Here is an 18,912-nt window from a genome sequence, read left to right on the forward strand (position 1 = left end):
TTCCAGAATTCAAGAACTGGAAAGTCAAACACAGACATACAGCAAGACAGGCTTCCCTTCGTGTGGAAAAAAGGGCCGTTTTTAGTTTTGTTTCCTTTTGGCTAATAGTGATTTACTTTTTCTAAAAATCATGTGTCGTTTAGGGCAGCGTTGGGCTCCATGCGCTCACTAACACTATTGGTCTTTTACAGTTTACATTGGTTGTGGTGGTAAAATGAGAAGCCCTTTGGGGCGCTGTATGTGGCTCCAGGGGCTCTGACCGGAGCTCGTCTCTGCCCACAGCCCAAGTGGCTCATTTCCTGATAGTGAGAGCAGGGCCGCTCTCTCGCTCGCTCGGACTGAGGAAGATTCTCCTGCTCCCACCCTCTGCCCTGTGACTCCCAGCCTCTCACCCTGAGCCGCAGGGAAGTTAAGGGAGAGGGGAGTGTTTTCACACAACCAGTAGTCATGGTGACTACTGCTCAGGGGCTTTGGCTCTGCGTTTTAAATGAACAGCATCACATGACTTTTTGCTTTTTTGTCCTTTTATTATTATTTTTAAAGGAGGATCGTGGAATATAAATACTGCACCAAGGACCCAGCTACAAAAAATAAATATTTATATTATATTTATATATCTATATATATATATATGTGCAGTGGTACTGGCTTCTGCTGCTCTTTGATGGGCCTCATGAATGTTTGGCAAAAGCGCTGCCACTTGCTCACGGAATGAAGACGCAAAACAAAAGCAAACCAACCGAAAACCGCCATAGCTGATTCTTTAAGGTTCAATGCCTGTTAACTGCGGGTGTGAACTGCTGGTGATGGTGTGGTGCACAAGAAAGGAGTGTGGAGCACGGATGGAGAGAGGGTGAGGCGGGCAGGGAGCAGCTGGGTGGAGGGAGCGAGGGTGAGGGGTCTTGGTGGGAGGGGCCTAACCGAAGTGAAAGTTCAGAGCAAGCGCAGTTGGAGGTGGCTTCTTCCCTGCAAGGCTGTTGGAGGGTGTGGGAAACTGAGGCACAGCCTGCCAGGCTGGGTCAGGAGCTGGGGGAGGAGGGTCAGATCTAACAGCTTACCATTGCTAGCACGGTGCTTGGTGTTCCTAGCAGGATCAAATAGCTGTTGCCCATCTCAAGATCTAAGAACAATGATTAAGTTTAGCCAAATCTTGCATAGAAGTGGTTAGAATTTATTGCACATTGGAACAAAAATATATATATATTTTGTTGTTTTGGAAAAGACCATTAGCAATAAAAAAATTTTTTTTGTTTGTCTGTCTGGTTAGGGGTATACATTGGCTGACAGCTTCTAAATTCTAAGAAGAAAGGAAAGTATAAAAAATAAAAATAACCATGACAGTGGCATAAGCCAGAAGCCATTTCCTATTTAATAAGTCAGTAATTTGTATTTACAAAAAGACATGCCAATAAAATAAAATTGTATATTACAGTATTTATAATTCTCTTAAAAAGAATAACCACAGGTCAGCTCCTGTTTTGTGCTGTTTGCGACCTTGCCTGCAGGTGGTGCTCTATGCTTGTCCTAGCTGCGGTGACACAGCCCCACTCCCAGAGCTGGGAGAGTTGGATGGTGTCTGCCGGTCCAGGACGCCAGAAAGCTCTGCTCACTGACTCTGCTGTGGTTTGTTCTATGCAAAACTAGTCAGGTGGACTGGGAGATTACATCGGAGCGCTTCTACTGCAAGGCAGACTGGTGTGTCTCATGTGTCTACTGATGGGTTGCTCGCTTCCCTCCACACTATCTATGCTCAGGAAGGGTTTGTGTTGATTTGGTTCAGAGACTTTCTGACATTCAAGTGCAGCGTCTTGGCTTTGAAACCTTGTGGTCAGGTGAGACACCCTGGACTAAAAACCGTCCTCTGTAAAGCAGGAGATGGAATGGAAGATATGGGGCCCCTCCGAAGCCATCCCCCAACAACAGTGGGCAGGCCACTAAGCAGAGAGCAAGGTGGGCTGAAAAGAAAGGCGGGGGGAGCTGCGACACCCTAAAGAATTACTACTGAGTCCCTTCTCACAAAAGCCATCGCAGAAACAAGACCAAGTGGGCTCGGTCCAGAGGCAGCCCCGTCTCTCCACAAGGTGGAGACCATCATTCTAATCACAAATGGAAGAGTCTGCAGCCACACCCCAGCCAACACTGCTGTCCTCACCAGCCCTGAGCAGCCGGGAAGGGGAGCCCTGCTGGCTGGAGGGATATGGCAGAAGCAGGAAGAACCATGCAGCTGGGAGCCTGTGACAACCCTTCTGCAGGAGAGGGCAGTTCAGAATATCTGAACCCCTTCCCATAGCTACCTGAGCCTGGAGAAAAGCAGACAGACATGACACTGAATGTAGTAAGCACCCCAAACCCCCAAAGGTATTTGTAGTCCCCCAGAGGCCCCCTAGAGGTAACATGCTACGATCAATAGCACTTCATCTCTACCCCAAGTGTCAGTTCTCCAGTATGAAGGCTAAACAATCGTCAGAATATTGCGAGATACAAATGAACTCTTTTTCTATTGTTATTAATTTTTTTAGCCCTAGGATTTGGTTTTACAGTGACATTAATAGTACAAGCCATTCGGGGCCAAAAGTCTCCCCATGAACTGGACAGAGCAGCAAAATGTGCAACAATGGCTGTGCGTTAGAGATGTCTGTCAAACATGTACACGCGCGGATCCATCTGCTCGTTTGGTTGGATTGTTTTGTTGGTAGTGGTCAATTGGTTAATTATGTCTCCCTACCCAGAGGTGTACGAAAGAATCCTACACTGAGAGGACTGCAGCCGGTGTGGAACTCTTACCATTTCTCCATACAGTGAACGGTGCAGGGCTGGTCCTGTCCGAAGGCTGAGCCGGTGGGCGGGGACAGGAGTACTAGTGTCCTGTGGTGTATGGGTCTCATGCATGACTTCTGAACACAGCATGCCATCATGCAGGTCACTTCTATGCATTGAACGAGCACAATATTTGGGATTGGCCTGAGCAAGTCCTCCTCAGCCTGAAACCCTGATTTTTTTCCCCCACCCATCTCCAAACCACGTGCCGCTCGTGTGGAGAAGATGCTGTTATGTTAAAGAAACAGACGATTAGTGACATAGGCTGAATGTGTGTGTGTCTTTGTGTGTCTGTGTGCGTGTGTGTTTCTTTTTGCTGCTTAGCTTAACTAATGTAAGAATTCAAATATTGTTTGCATGAACAAACAAACTTTTAAAGTGATGCTTTCTGCTTCTGAGAATCAACAAAATGAAAAAATAAAATCCATTTGGCTGCAGCGGTGATCTGCTGGTCCCGGCAGCCGCCTCGGTTTTGTATCCTGGTTAGTTTAGTCCTAAGTTGCATTGACTAAGTGTGGAACATGCAGTAACCGTCTGCCCAAGCGATAGAAGATCTGAGTCCAGGGAGCAGGGTCCTTTGTCCCCAGCAGTCACCGCTCAGGATGCCACCATGTCACATGTAAGCAGACTATGTTTGGTATAGGTCTCCAGTACAGCGTTCGCACAGCTGCTCTGCATCCGTGAGATTCGGAAGTGTGTAAACAAGCTTTCACTTGCCAGTGTTCAGCCGGGGTAAGCGTCCCTTCCCCTCCTCTAGCACTTGGACTCCCTGACCTCTTTTTGCCTCTTGGCTCTTTCCCTTCTGCCCTCCTCCGCACGCTGCTGCTTCTCCTTGTCTGGCTTTGTGACGCTGTCGTAAGAGGGAAGGGACGCTGTGGACGGGGTGCTCTCCTTCTTCTCTCTGTGCGTGCCTCCATTCTCCAGCTTGCTGGAGGCCATCTTTCTGCAGATGAAGCCCCGCCTAGCCAAGTGTCCCCTGTAGGCACGCTGCAGGACCACCGCAGACACCTCCTCCTGCTTGCGCCGCAGAGTGGTTGTGATAGGCTCGTAAGACACTTTGGAAGGATTGGATGCCACGAACCGCTCCTCCATCTGCTGCCGCAGGATGTCCAACTCCCCACTGTCTCCCAGGACTCGCTTGGTGAAGGCGAAAAGGATGTCCAAGCAGTGGATGCGATCTCCGCTCACCATGGGCAGGTCCATGGCGATGAGCTCGATGGTGTTGGGCTTGGGTACTCGGAGCGGGTGCTCCAGGGCGTCGGCAAAGTCTGCCAGCTTACAGTACTCGATGAACTGGGTGGCGTCCGGGTCAAACTTCTCCCAGATTTCATAGAAAGTCTCAAAGTCGTCCTCACTCAGAGGGTCGGCGCTCTCCTCGGTGGCCACGCTGAAGTTCTCCAGGATGATGGCGATGTACATGTTCACCACAATCAGGAAGGAGATGATGATGTAGCTCACAAAGAAGAAGATGCCCACTGAGGGGTTCCCGCAGTCCCCTTTGAAGCCACTCCCTGGGTGCTCCTTGTCCAAGCTGCAGTCAGGGGGGCGGTTCAGGATTGGCAGCAGCAGGCCATCCCAGCCAGCAGAGGTTGTGATCTGAAACAGGCAGATCATGCTGTTGCCAAATGTCTCGAAGTTGAACATGTCGTCAATGCCGGCCTCGTGCTTCACGTATGCGAAGTTGGACATGCCAAAAATGGAGAAGATGAACATGACGAGGAAGAGCAGGAGGCCGATGTTGAACAGGGCGGGCAGCGACATCATTAAGGCAAAGAGCAGGGTGCGGATCCCTTTGGCGCCCTTGATCAGACGCAAGATGCGCCCGATACGGGCCAATCGGATGACTCGGAATAGGGTTGGGGAGACGAAGTACTTCTCAATGATATCAGCCAGGAACATTCCTGAGGGAGGAACAGAGGAAGTGAGTACTGAGGTCAGGGACCCCCTGCCCTCCTCTTACCCGGCTCTGTGAAGCACACGAGTTCAATGGACGGGCATGTAGAATGGGCGTCACGATGAACAGTGACACGGTCCAAAGGCAGAAATGTGGAGAACGCAGTAGTGGGAGACTGTGTGCTCAGGGCTTAACCGTGGCCAGCACATGACCCTGGGGGCATGCACAGGCCACAGTGGTTCTAGTGTTTTTACAGTTTTACTCTGTGTGAATTCATTAACACGGTGTCCTCTGTTTAGGAGAGGGTCAGGGCTCTTTCTGTAGCTCTGTATTTAAGATGTTCACTAGTGTTTTTACAGTTTTACTGTGTGAATTCACTAACACGGTGTCCTCTGTTTAGGAACGGTCAGAGCTCTCTCTGCAGCTCTGTATTAAGATGTTCACTGCTTTTGTCTGCACCTCGGGCTCCTCAGATGGAAATGGCTTCACATTATCCCTTCCTGTGGCTGGAACAAAATCTGTTCTCCTATCAAGGACCCACTGTGTCATGTGTGCACACGCAGCTTTCAAATGTTCCCCGTGACACACTACCCTTTGACTTCATGTCTAATTCCTCTGCGGATGCTCTGCGTTCTCAGAACATCCTATTCTTCGCTTTTCACCCCCATCCTCACGAGACAGCTCGCCTTGGAGACTAAAGCGGCCCACCCAGGGGGCCTTCTGCTTGGTGCCCCAAGATTCTGAGCTGAAAGGTGTAAATCAGAGGGCAGTTTCAAAGCAGGGAGCAAAAGCAGAGGTGAAGTGGACAACTGCCTCCCCTCCCCTTTGACCCAGCTTACACAGATCACGTGTCTTAAAACTAAGAAGTGACTTGGGGTGGCATGGGGGGGGGTCCAAGGAAGGCCATGGATAAAAGAGGAGATGGAAAGGCCAGGGGTGAGAGTTAGAGCTGTTCTCTTTCCATCAGTTAGAGTTGTTCTCTCTACATCAGCCTTACTTTCTGCCTTCTACAGGCCAAGGAGCCAATATGAACACCCACTCAAATGAAGCTTTTAACTAGGGAAGGGTCTCTTAGCCATAAGAATTCACAAGTATTGAGACCAGCTTCAGAACTCAAGAGTCTCTCCTCTGAAGGTTTCAAGCCAGAAGAGAAGGGCTGGAGAAGGGCACAGCAGCTAAGAGCCCTTGTTGTCCACGCAGAAGACCCAGGCTCCAATCCCAGCATCCACATGGTAGTGTACAACCACCCATAACTCTAGTCACAGGGGCTCCGACAACTTCTTCTGGCCTCCAGGGCATTGCATGCACATGGTGTACAGCTATACATGCACATAAACACCCACACACTATATAGTAAAATAAAAACTGGGGTTAGAGAGATGGCTCAGTGGTTAAGAGCACTGACTGCTCTTCTAGAGAACCTGGGTTCAATTCCCAGCAACCACATGGTATCTTACAAATGTCTGCATATCCAGTTCTGGAGAATTCAGCACTCTCTGGATCTCCATGGGTATGGATCTCTCTCTCTCTCTCTCTCTCTCTCTCTCTCTCTCTCCTCTCTCTCTCTCTCTCTATATATATATATATATGTGTGTGTGTGTGTGTGTGTGTGTAAAAATCTCCAGGCAAACACACTTAATAAAAACCCAGGAAAGGTCCTCTCCTTGCATATCCATATGCAGGCAAAACAGTTACACAAATAAGCTTTTTCGTTTGCTTGAAACAGGGTCTTATTATGTAGCCCTGGCTGTTCTGGAACTTGCTATGTAGACCAGACTGGCCTTGAATTTACAGAGATCTGCCTGCTTCTGTCTCCAGAGTACTGGGATTAAAGGGTGTGTAGCACCATGCCCTGACATAAGTCTAAAGGAAGGGGATGGTATGGGAACCAGAGACAGAGACGCGAGGCGTACTTCAGAAGGTGAGTATAGACAGTGACTCTCAAAAGCCAGGACCTTGTGCAGACTCACCTCAGATACTCTAGCTTAGGGATTCTTGGGAAAATGCCCAAGACTCAGTGTCCCCCATGACATCTTTGTCCTTACAGGGTGATGTAGGTAAAGGGAGATCACCTGTCTTGTGTTCACAGTCACCAACCTCAGACCAGGGTGCAGCCAGCCGTGCTCTTGACTACCTCCCTGTCTGTCTGTCTGTCTGTCTGTCTGTCTGTCTGTCTTTGTTGTTTTCAGCACTGTTTTGTGGTATTAGAAGTCAGTCACGCCTGCCTGGAGCCCAGGCATGCACACAGCACATGGGATGCTGTTCCAGGAGGCGACAGCATGTTCTGAGGAGTCAACAGGCTCACACATTCTCTCTTCACCCCAGAACCCCAACCTGCCATGTTTTTAGGTTGAAGAAAACAGGAACTCTGGGCTAACCTGAGTTCTGTTTCTTTTACCTCCTGGGTAAATGACCCATGTAGCGAAGATAAGACACCTCGTTTCTGGTGACATTATGAGGCCCCAGTGAGACAATGTGGGGAGAACTTTCCAGTTAGTGCTGTCTCAGTAGCCAGAACCAGTGATCACTGCTGCAGTTACTGTCCACCTTAGCAATCTCCGCCCACTCTTCTCATCACGTGCACGTGTGTATGTACTTACACGTCAAGGTCAACTTTGGGTGTCATTTTTTAGGTATTATCCATTTTGTTTTTTGAGACAGGGTCTCTCACTGGCCTGGAGTCCATCAATTAGGCCACATTGGTTAGCCAGTGAGCCCAGGGCTCTTCCCTGTCTGCCTCCCGAGTAAAGGGATTATAAGTGTGTATACCACGCCCAGAACATGGATGCTAGGAATCAAACTCAGGCCCTCATGCTTGTGCAGTATACTGGCTGGCTTATGTCAACCTGACACAAGCTGGAAAAAGGGAGCCAACTGAGAAGATGTCCCCATAGGAACAGGCTGTGGGCAAGCCTGGAGGGCATCTTCCTAATTAGTGAATGGAGGTGGGCCCAACCCTTTGTGAGAGGGACCATCCCAGGGCTGGTGGTGCTGGGTTCTATGAGACAGCAGGCTGAGCAAACCATAATGAGCAAGCCAGTAAGCAGCATCCCTCCATGGCCTCTGCACCAGCTCCTACCTCCAGGTCCCTGCCCTGCTGAAGTTCCTGTCCTCATTGCCTTCGATGAACCCTGAATAAAAACACCCTTTCCTCCACAAGTTGCTTCTGGTCATGGTATTTCATCACAGCAATAGTAACCCTGACTAAAACACTCAGCCAAGCATTTTACCAGCTGGGCCATCTCCCAGGCTATTGCCACCGGAAAAAACAAGCTTCTTTTACTTTTCCTGGTGGACTTTAAATCTCTTGAAGGCAAATCATATTTTATCTCTTGCCTCTGAGCTGCAGCATTTGCACCCAAGAGCGCTGAGAGCTCCCAGTAGGAATACACTAGCCATGCGACCTTCCTGGGAGGCTGAGGTGCACACAGAGGAGGGATATGAGAGCCACCACCAGTCCACCCTGCTTGTCACTGCTCTCAGAAATCTGGTCCTCACACCTGGGGTCCTTGTCCTTCCTCTGGCCCTGCCCACTCATCCCTTTCCCGTGGCCCCGCTTACTCACCCACAATGGAGAGGATGACCACCACAAAGTCAAAGATGTTCCAGCCAATGGTGAAATAGTAGTGTCTCAAGGCAAACATTTTGAGCACACACTCGCAGGTGAAGAAGATGACAAAGACCAGATTAATCCAGTAAAGAATGTTCTCCATCTGCTTGCTCTGAGTGTCTGTCTCCACCATCATTGTCACCATGTTAAGGCAGATGAGCATCATGATCACAATGTCAAAGGCTTGTTGAGTGACGAAATCAAAGACAATCCCTTGGATTTTGTTCTGCAGAGGAAAGACAGAAACAGGTTCACAGAAGCCTTTAGACCCAGGGGCTGCTGCTCTGCTCCTGGTGCGTCCTTGTTGCCCTCTCAGTGACAGTACCTGCTGTCATCTGTCTGGAGCGCCCACAGAGCCCTCTTCAGGAGAGCTGGCCTCAGTGTCCTCAAGTACTGTTCTGCTGGCCTGGGCAACACCACCCCACCTGAGGGTCTTCTCCGTCCTGATGCTGTTCCAGCCCCAGTGGCTACTTTCTCCAGAGACAAAGGGTGCTGCACTCATAGTGGATTCACCATGCACCTCCTGAGGACCTCGCCCAGCTACTCCCTTTTCACTGTTCTTAAGTCAGAAAGTGGACTTCATCCTTGCCTCTCGCCCAGACTCCAAGCACAGTCCATCAGTTTGAGGTGGGGTCTTCTTCTGTAGTCAGGCTGGCCTGCAACTCAACTGTGTGGCCCACATTGGCCTGGAACTCACAGCAGTCCTTCTTCCTCAGCCTCCCGAGTGCTGGCGTTACTGGCATATATGTGTGTATGAATGCAAGCATTTGTAATATTTATAAATAACATGTTTTAAAGATTTATAGCTGGGCAGTGGTGGCATTTAATCCCCATCACTTGGGAGGCAGAGGCAGGTGGATCTCTAAGCTCAGGGCCAGCCTTGTCTACAGAAAGAGTTCCAGGACAACCAGGGCTGCATAGAGAAACCCTTCTTGAACCCTCCCCCATCCCAAGATTTATTTACATTTAGTATATGCATAGGGTATGTGCACATGGGTGCCTGGAGGGGGGATGTGGCGCTGGACCCTGCAGCTGGAGCTCCAGGTGTCTGTGAGCTGCAGGTGTCTGTGAGCTGCAGGTGTCTGTGAGCTGCAGGTGTCTGTGAGCTGCAGGTGTCTGTGAGCTGGTGACCCTCCCTGGTGCTGGCTCCTGTGCAGAGGAGTACACGTCCCTAGCTCAGCAGGCTCCACGTGGGTTTTGTTATTGTTGTTTGAGACAGGGTTTCTCTGTGCAGCCCTGGCTGTCTTGGAACTCACTTGGTAGTCCAGGGTGGTCTCAGAAATCCACCTGTCTCTGCCTCTGGAATGCTGGGATTAAAGGTGTGAGTCACAGCCGCCTTATGGCCTCGTGACTTTATACTTTAGTGAGGCTTCTGAACGCAGGTGTGCACGGAGCTTGGGAAAACAGGCTTTCCGGCTGCTTTTCATTTCTAGACAAGGTGAAAAGCCGCACAGGAAGAGAACAGCGCTCTCTCCAAAAGGTCCAGTGTGAGGGTTGACTGGACTGAAGATCACTAAGCACCATCCCACTGGTGGGGTGGGGGAGGGGGAGGGTCCAGAAGGAATGAGGAAGAGGAGCCAGCTCTCATCACCTCCCCTCTGCTTCCTGATTATGGGATGTTAGCACGCTGCTGCCACATCCTTATTGCCACCATGTTTTAGGGCACAGCAGCTGTGAAAATACTGACCAAACCTTAGTGCTTTTGTTATTTGAAAGGTGATGTCACTATGTAGCTCAGGCTGGCCTCTAACGTTGTGACAGTCCTGCCTTGGTGCCACCATGCCTGACTACCGAATCCTGCCTTGAACAGGTAGCGGAGGGATCACTTTCCTTCGCTCACCTTTGGCAGCGTGCTGTCTCATAGGAGGGCTCCGGGCACGGGCCAAGCACTAATGCAAACCCGCTTCACTCCTAATCACGGCTGCTGAGCTCTTACTGAGCATCTAGGAGAGGACCGGCAGGCAGCACCAGGCAGCACCAGGCAGCCAGTCACTTCTTCCTCTGTAGTAGCCCTAGTGTGTTCTTTCCAAACAGATGTATAGTGTGCCATTGTTAGCCTGCCCACTGTACCTACCAAGGGTCGGGGGATGGGCTTCTGTGGCTTCTTGGAGCCCAGCTTTTTCATGGCATTGTAGTACTTCTTCTGTTCCTCTGTCATGAAGATGTCCTGACCTCCAAAGTAGAGAGAGAACACAGAGAGGACAATTACAACCGGCTCTGGATGTGCAGCTGAGCACCACTGAAGACTACTTTCCCTCCAGAGGTCATCGTGGTGGCAAGGACTCCCACAGGGAGCACTCCTGGGGCAGTTACCACAGTCAGAGACAGTTCCAGTGGAGATGTCTGGAATCTTCCAGGCCAAGTCATGAGATAGGACTGTCTGACTCCAGGCTTTCAGAGCAGGAAGTGGAGAGAGCAAGGGACCAGAGGGCAGTCACACCAATGGGAAAAAATTATTTTTATCCAGACAGGGTCTCATTGTGTAATCCTGGATGGCCTATGGAGTGAGAATCTCCTGCCTCTGCCTCTTGAGTGCTGGTATTGAAGGTGTGCATGCCCTGTGTGCACCATGCCCTGTGTGCACCATGCCCTGTAGCCCTTCCAAACATCACAAAAAGGATCTTTCAGTGTAGCAAACAGCAAATTCACTTTTTATGAAATTCAAAATTTGGAACTTGTGGTATAAAAAGGCAGCTTAGAATTCTTGTGACTCCCTGCATGGACTAAACTTGTAAGAGAACAAGGTAAGTCTAAGTCAGTCTTCCAGTGTGCTTTAGAAGAACCATTACCACAGGAAGTGAATCCTTTGAGGATGCCCTCTCCACTTCCACTGTGCTACGGGTGCCAGGTCCAAGTCTCCCCGTGCTACTATCTCTTTTCTCTGTCCCTCCTTCTGGCAGAAAGTCCCACCAGGAGTGGCCTCAAGAACACAAAACTTCAGGGAAATGTTGTAAACCACACACTGCAAAGTTCAGCCTCAAACAAAAGGGGCTGTCTGGGGCTGGTGTCTGGACAGTGGGACAGCCTTACCATAAGGTGGCACTTTGAGTTTTAGGGAGGAAGGGAGGGAGGGAAGGAGGGGAAGAGGGAGGGAGGGACAGAGAGAGAGAGAGAGAGAGACAGAGACAGAGAGAGACAGAGATAGAGAGAGACAGAGAAAGAGGGGCATTCTCTCTCTAGAAACAAGGCCAGAGAGCCTCTCATCTGGGCTGGCCTCAGCTGCTGGCAGCAGAGAGGAAACCTATCTTTTTCTTCTGCTGGTTGAAGTTGTCGATGATGACACCGATGAACAGGTTGAGGGTGAAGAAGGAGCCGAAGATGATGAAGATGACGAAGTAGATGTACATGTAGATGTTGCCCTCGTAGTCAGGCTGCTCGTCTGGCTGTCCAAGGACAGGAGAGAGGGACTCAAGTCAATCCCTGGGTCATCAGGTGGCTGACTCCAACATGCTGAAGCCACCAGCCCTCCCTCTGTGTGGCTGACAAGCTTGGGTTCTCTCTGCCCTCTCACGGTCTACCTGTCCTTCAAAGGCACTGTCACCTATGGGATGCGGTACAGGGAGCAGGCAGGAGGGTAGGGTAGTCAGTGCCACCAGGGTCAAGTAACCAGTTGGGTCTGACTAAGCAGTGACATAGGGAGGGTTTACTGAGAGGAGGAAAAGTATGTACAATTAACCGGACAAGCACTTAGTGTCCAAGGAGACACTTCCGGCCCTCTACTCTTCCCCACTGCGTGGTTCCTGATGGATCTACCGCACACCTTGCTCTCTATCATCTACACTGGCCGCATTTCACCATGCGTGTCCTTACCTTTCGGGAATCTACAGCCGCATACATGATGTCCATCCAGCCTTTGAAGGTTGCCTGGGAAACAGAGTCAGTCATTAGACTGTGCCTGTTAAGGAGTAGTTTGGGAGTCAAGGCAAGGTTCTAAAGGCCAGGCTTAGGTTTGATAAGAGTCAAAATGGGGGTGGGGGGTTACGTAGGTATAGCTTTCAGGGACATAAGAGTTACTTTTATCAAGAAAGATTCCAAAGAGGCGTCGAGTGAAGTCCCTGAAAATATCACTGGAGTTTAGCAAAGAGATAGATGGCAGCGACTGGACTGACACTCACTGACAGGGTCTGAGAGCAGAGGTCACAGCGAGAGCAGGTGGGTCGTGTGCGTGAATGCTTGGACGCCTGCCCAGGAGCCACTCTATGAACAGGAGTTACATAAGCACCAAGTGCCTGAGAGACTCACAGTTGCACTAAACACACAGACCCACAGGCTTGGGACTCTTCCCTCACTAACACACACATGTGGCCCTAGGATTCCCTTACTGACTTCGTTCTCAGCAGCCTCATCTCAGCCCTCCTTCAGCCTGCTCGAGTGGCACAGTGGAGCAGACATAAACAGTTAGCATCCTCAGCCTTGCTGAGCTCAACCAGATTCTAGACTTTGGGGAGGGCGTGGGGGGCTGCTTTACTCATCAGATGACCTGATGACAAACAGTCCTGCGCACACACGGACAGTGGACTCGTGGGGCTGTCCCTCCTGTGAACACGGACAGTGGACTCGTGGGGCTGTCCCTCCCATGCACACGGACAGTGGACTCGTGGGGCTGTCCCTCCCGTGAACACGGACAGTGGACTCGTGGGGCTGTCCCTCCTGTGAACACGGACAGTGGACTGTGGGCTGTCCTCCTGTGAACACGGACAGTGGACTCTGTGGGCTGTCCTCCCTGACACACGGACAGTGGACAGGGGACCCTCCTGTGAACACGGACAGGGACTCGTGGGGCTGTCCCTCCTGTGAACACGGACAGTGGACTCGTGGGGCTGTCCCTCCTGCGCACACACGGACAGTGGACTCGTGGGGCTGTCCCTCCTGTGAACACGGACAGTGGACTCGTGGGGCTGTCCCTCCTGTGAACACGGACAGTGGACTCGTGGGGCTGTCCCTCCTGTGAACACGGACAGTGGACTCGTGGGGCTGTCCCTCCTGTGAACACGGACAGTGGACTCGTGGGGCTGTCCCTCCTGCACACACACGGACAGTGGACTCGTGGGGCTGTCCCTCCCATGCACATGCGGACAGTGGACTTGTCGGACTGACTGGATGCTCACGTGTTTTCTTGAGTTGCTCAGGTTCAAGTCCTGAGCCCAGCCTATGTCCTCTTGTAATGCGTCGGTTAACCATTTTGTGGTGCTGGGAATTGAACCCAGGCCCTTGTCCATTAGGCAAGGGTCCTACTCTTCCATTCCAGCCTTAAGCCCAAGCAACCCCAACTTCCTAAACTGACAGAGAAGCAAAGGGACTGTCATGGGATGGAGCACATTAACTGTGCTCCTCTGCATCCAGCAGTGAGGGTTCACCAGGGCTGGCTTAGGCTGGGAGCTTTTCCTGCACCATTATGTCTAATTCCTACGAAGACTGAATAATGCAGGCATAGTAATAACAGGAGCAAACCACAGAATAGCAATTATCTTAATTAACTTCATGCCAGGCATTGTGCTGAGATTTTTTTTTAAATCACAAATTCTCTTAACAACTAGGCAAGGTATTATTATCTGCATTCAACAACAGAATCAAAGGGTCATCAGAGAAGCTGGGTGATTTGTCCCTTGGTTGTGCCTCTGCTCCATGATGGCCTGAGGCAAGCTCCTACCAGCTCCTGTGCAGCACACTGTGTCAGGCAGCAAATGTTCCCAATGCCATGAGGATACTGGGAAGCTAGGGATGGTGGAATAAGCTTTGGCAGAAGTAGCTTAGTGACCGAAATGAGCCCCTGACCTGAACATATGGGGACCCATGCCTGGGGCTGAGCTCCCTGCATGGTGGCAGCATGGGAACGCTGGCCTGTTCTCAGTATGTGACAGCACAGCTGTCCCTCTGCTTCCTACTCTATCCCGCTGGCCTTCCCACTAATTTTCTCCCCTTCTCTTCTCTCCAGTTAACTGCACACTCTGCCCCAGGGAAAAAAGATGGTCCCTCTAGCCTAGGGGTTCTCAACCTTCTACTGCTGAGACCCTTTACTACACTTCTTCATGTTGTGGTGACCCCTAACCATAAAATTATTTCGTTGCTACTTCATAACTATAATCTTGCTACTGTTATGCATTGTAATATGCAAACATCTGATATGTCACTTGGGGCTGCGACCCACTGGTTGAGAACCACTGCTCTGACACCCTTCTATCTGCTGCTGAACAGAACTGAGCCTCTCACCAGATTCTTCCAAGAGGCCTCAGGAAAGTCAGGGGGAGGCATTGCCCTGAGACAAGTTCAGGGAATATAACATTCTCAAGAACCTGAGAGTGCTCCTGATCTGGAAGAAAGAGAATGGGGTCTGTGCCGGCAGCCTGCCTGCCCCAGACCTGAAGCAGAAACACTCACCACTTGAAGAAGGGCCAGGTACCCTGCTCCGACATTGTCAAAGTTGATCTTGACATTCTTCCATCGGATCTCCGTGCTGTTGCCCTCCATGAGCTTCTCACAGTCCGTTTTATTGTTGACAATATCGATTTCGAACCGGATTTCAGAAGTCTCATTAAAGCAGTAGTGGTATTTCCCCGCAAACAGGTTAACTCCCATGATGCTGAAAATCAGCCAGAAGATGAGACACACCAGCAGCACATTCATGATGGAGGGGATGGCGCCCACCAAGGCATTCACCACCACCTGCGTTGGAAGGGAGGCGGCTGAGTGCTCACAGGAACCGACCGACCGACAGGCTCGTTCTTTGTGTTTCCAGAAGGGGAATGGCGTTTCTGTGGCTTGTTCTGCCACGAACACACTGCACTGTCTTTGCAACTAGAGTAACTGGACAGGTCCACAAGCAGGGTCCCAAATGTCCAAGTCTCTGCACTATATTTGGGTGAATTTTAATAAGTGGCTTATTTCAGTTAATACAAACTTCTCTGCCCAAGTGGACTTTTTTTTTTTTTTTTTCTTCTAGGCACCAACCTGGGACCAGAAAAAACGATTTCTTAGTCCAGACTTCCCTCTTTTCAACTCACAAAATATGCTCTGTTGAGAGAGCAACGGCAAGCTCACTAATGGCCGTTCCACAGACATTCCCCCTCTGGAAAACAGGCAGTTGTTCAAAGCCAGAGCGCCACTGCCCTTCGGGTCAGCGCACTACAGACGTCTTACAGGTATGCAAGGCAGTTATCTCTTCTCAGGCAACAGCTGAGCATGCAGACTTTTGCAGGCTCAAGGAAGAAAGGAAAAGCTATATTCCCTCTACCAGTTTGTGATTAAAATGTGAGCAGACACGGGTCTCCCCCAAGGATCACTGCTGTTCTGCCTTCGCTGTGCTGACGGCTCTGCCTCTGCTCGGTCAGGGCCTCCACCCCATGCTTCACAAAGTTTAAAACTAATGCCTGGAGGAGCGGACGCTTCTTGGGCTCTGCGCCATACTGCAGGCAGCGGGCAGCACCTCCAGTCTCAGCGGTGTCACTAGAGGTCAGTGCTTGGAGAGCAACACTGGAGGTCACTGGATCACACAGTGTCTTGAGCAGAGCGTCCAAGGCCTGATCGCATTGTTCCTGCTTCAGACTGTCCTCACAGACGCGGTGGCTGAGAAGGAACTCTGCTGTCCTATACTGGAAGCAGCTAGTCAGACTTCCTTTAGACTGTTCATCTTCTGATTCTGCAGTCAATGTGTGAAGGCCTTGAAGGCCGAGAGGCAGTTCTTTCTCAATCCTTAGACATCTCTTAGAGTCACTGCTGTAATGTCTGCTCCTTCAGGCATGAGCACCCAGAGCCTCTGCCTGCAGTCTGGAGTCTCCATGTTACTCTGACCTAGACAGTCAGGCTCAGTCTCTACTACCTCACTCTACACTGTCTGTCTTTGGTGGGAGCACTGAAAACAGGCAAAAGAGGATGGTCCACAATGGAACAGTCACCTCTCAAACAGGAAGAGCAGGCTAGAGATTCACAAGCTCATGTTTGTGTGTACCTGCATGCGCAGGTGCATGTACGTGTACACATGGGTACATGTGGCATGTACGTGCATGTATGTGTGTGGTGTGTGAGTGCATATGTGTGTGCAGCATGAATGGCATGCATGCATGTGGTGTGTTTGCCTGCATGTGTTCGTGCATGTGTGGTATGTGAGGTCTGAGTACATGTGTGTGTGCAGCACGTGTGTGGCCTGTGCACGTGTGTGGTGTGCATGTGGGTGTGGCACATGTCACAGCAGAGCTCTGGTGTGTGTGCTACAGAGCAGATCCTGGTGAATTTTCCTGGCAAGGCAGTCTATCACCTGTTCTGCAGACTCCCCTCACCACAAGGACACTGATGAGCTCTTGTACAGTTCAGTTTAACCCACCCTATAGGTGTCTACATGGTAAAGGAACATATGGATGCAAAACACTTACTTCGAGGGAGAACTGGCTAACCCTATGTGATCTCTTTGACCTTTTTTATAAGTCTGGTGCTAAAGTGAGCCTCACCACTCAGAGACTATAAAAAATCCTATAAAATAAAATGTCTCTATAAAATGTACTTTCCCCCCTCTGTCCTTTCCCTCAAGCTATCTTCTCAGCCTCCGCAGTGCCGTTTTATTAATTAATCACAACTGCTGGAGAACGCCTTACCTCAGCTTACAAACCAAAAGTGGATAGAGCTGCCCCTCACTTCTCTGCTGTGGATGTTGGCCGCCAAGCCATGAGTTAACTGCACCCCAGAGGGACTGTCACAGTGTCCATCTCAGCAACCCAGGGGCAAGACAAGCCTGATGACAATGTTCTCAGCAGTGGTCACTTAATACCCTAGCTCTCTTCCTGTGCTCTCTGGGTATTTTATGTTGCCCTAACTATGATGGAGTCTGTTATTGTTAAAAGCTAGATTTCTACAGCTTAGACACAGAACTCCAGGGTGAGTTCCAAAAACCTGTGAGGGTTTGCATCTTTCAAAGGCAGCTTATACTCAGTGATTGACACAACTATCACTTAGTTGGTCAGGAACGTGTTGATGTCGAGTCTCACAGTTACCACCCCACACGTGCTACCCCTGCTCAGCACGCTCCATACAGTCTGTGAGAGCTTTTAGCATCTGGCAGAGGGAACATGGCTTTAGTGACAACCATGTACTGACAACAGAAGTGCATGCATGTCTCATAGCAGTAAATACCCTCAAGAGCTGACAGCACAGCAAGGTCTTAAGGGTTACTATGGAGGAGAGAAAAGCAAAGGGCGGCACAGGGTTCCTTTGCCAAGAGCAGGCAGGACTGTTGCAATTTCTGGTCTTTGGTTTGAGGAAGGAGAGAAGACTGAAGTGAGTACCCAGGACAGGCTAGGGTGACACTCCCTTTCACCTGAAGGGCTAAGCTTCGAATCGAGCAGCACAATGACAGTTGAGCCCATCTGCACGGATGCTAGTCAGCTAATCAAGGTCTCTGACTGAGAGGTTTAGCTGGTGTCTTGCAAATGCTGGCATATAGAAGAAGCCAAGCTACTAAATGACAACACGCACCCTGAAGAAAATCATGCTTGAATAAACACAGGTACAACAGGGTAGCTTGCTATAAACTTTGCCCAGTCTAGCAGCTTCTCTTCCACAGGAGGGTTGGAGAGCTCCAGGGCCTCTAAGCCCTCTCCGCTAGCCAAGTGGCCAGTTAGTACTGCTGGCTGACTGGCACCTACCAAAAGTGAAACTTCTTCCCCAGTGACCCCACTGAGCACTATTGCTTCAACTTGTAGCTTTGGGTTCACACTTGTTCTTGCCAAATTACCTTAACTAAAAACAGGTAGGTGCTTTACAAATGAACTCCCCTTTTATCAATTCTGGACTTCGGGTTTCTAAGCTTAAGAGTTGGCAAGTTTAAGGTTTGGAGGACATGGCAAATGAGAGGTGAGGGAAGGCGGGGGAAGGGGGCTAAGTGGAAAAGGAAGGGTTACCAAAAGGTCTCCTGCATCTGCATTATTCAAATCACTTCCTTTGGGCAAATGCCTCCAGCTGGTGCACAGCAACTGCTTTGACACAGTGACAGAGTGACAGTAATGAGCAGCCAGATGGAGAGAGTTCACAGTGTCAGCTGACACTGGGAGCTGCCTAGAGGTAGTGGCCATCGCCTTAGGAGGTCCGGGGTCCTTGTTAGAGACTAGTTCAGGTCCAATGGTGCATCAATGCCTTTGACAGGACGTCCATGGCTGTACCCTGTGCAGAGTTGTTTGGCTACCAAGGTGGACTCTTAGCTCTAAAGCTACCAAGGCTTGTCATCCCTTATGAAACATGTGGGCAGGCAGCAGGGGGCGCAGAGACAGACATTTAAACCTGCTTCCACTCACACTGTGGCCGTTTCAACTGTTGACCTTGGAGTATTACATACTCTCTCTGAATTTAGCCTGGTTGGAACAGCGCCTGTCATGCAAAAAGCTCAAGCCTCTCTTACTTGTGAGAGGAAGACTAGAATTCATTTTTAATTAGAATGTACTTACTGCCCTGGAACTGCCCTACTTGCAGAAGGCTTCAAGAGGACTGTCGAAGGCTTGCGTTTGGAAAGCCAAACTGACTGTGCTAGAAGAAACACGAGCTCATCGCAACGGCGTTTGTTTAAATGAACTAAGACAATAACATTTCTAAGTCCCTGTAGTCCTGCTTC

General features: G+C 50.2%; 1 protein-coding gene across 5 annotated transcripts in view; it reads right to left on the reverse strand.

Annotated features, from left to right (window-relative positions):
* Window positions 1-506: 506 nt before the first annotated feature.
* Window positions 507-18,912, reverse strand: part of Scn8a (sodium voltage-gated channel alpha subunit 8) — a 174,536-nt gene continuing 156,130 nt past the window's right edge. For all 5 annotated transcript variants that reach the window (XM_032885132.1, XM_032885118.1, XM_032885138.1 and 2 more), the window contains 6 exons: window positions 14,700-14,984; window positions 12,132-12,185; window positions 11,567-11,704; window positions 10,396-10,500; window positions 8,277-8,547; window positions 507-4,718 (listed from right to left, as the gene is read on the reverse strand). In XM_032885132.1, coding sequence (XP_032741023.1) covers window positions 3,571-4,718; window positions 8,277-8,547; window positions 10,396-10,500; window positions 11,567-11,704; window positions 12,132-12,185; window positions 14,700-14,984 — 2,001 coding nt within the window. In that variant the 3' untranslated portion in view covers window positions 507-3,570. The remainder of the gene's footprint in view (window positions 4,719-8,276; window positions 8,548-10,395; window positions 10,501-11,566; window positions 11,705-12,131; window positions 12,186-14,699; window positions 14,985-18,912) is intronic.

The sequence above is a fragment of the Rattus rattus genome, chromosome 1, assembly GCF_011064425.1.
Source record: "Rattus rattus isolate New Zealand chromosome 1, Rrattus_CSIRO_v1, whole genome shotgun sequence".
Classification (NCBI taxonomy): domain Eukaryota; kingdom Metazoa; phylum Chordata; class Mammalia; order Rodentia; family Muridae; genus Rattus; species Rattus rattus.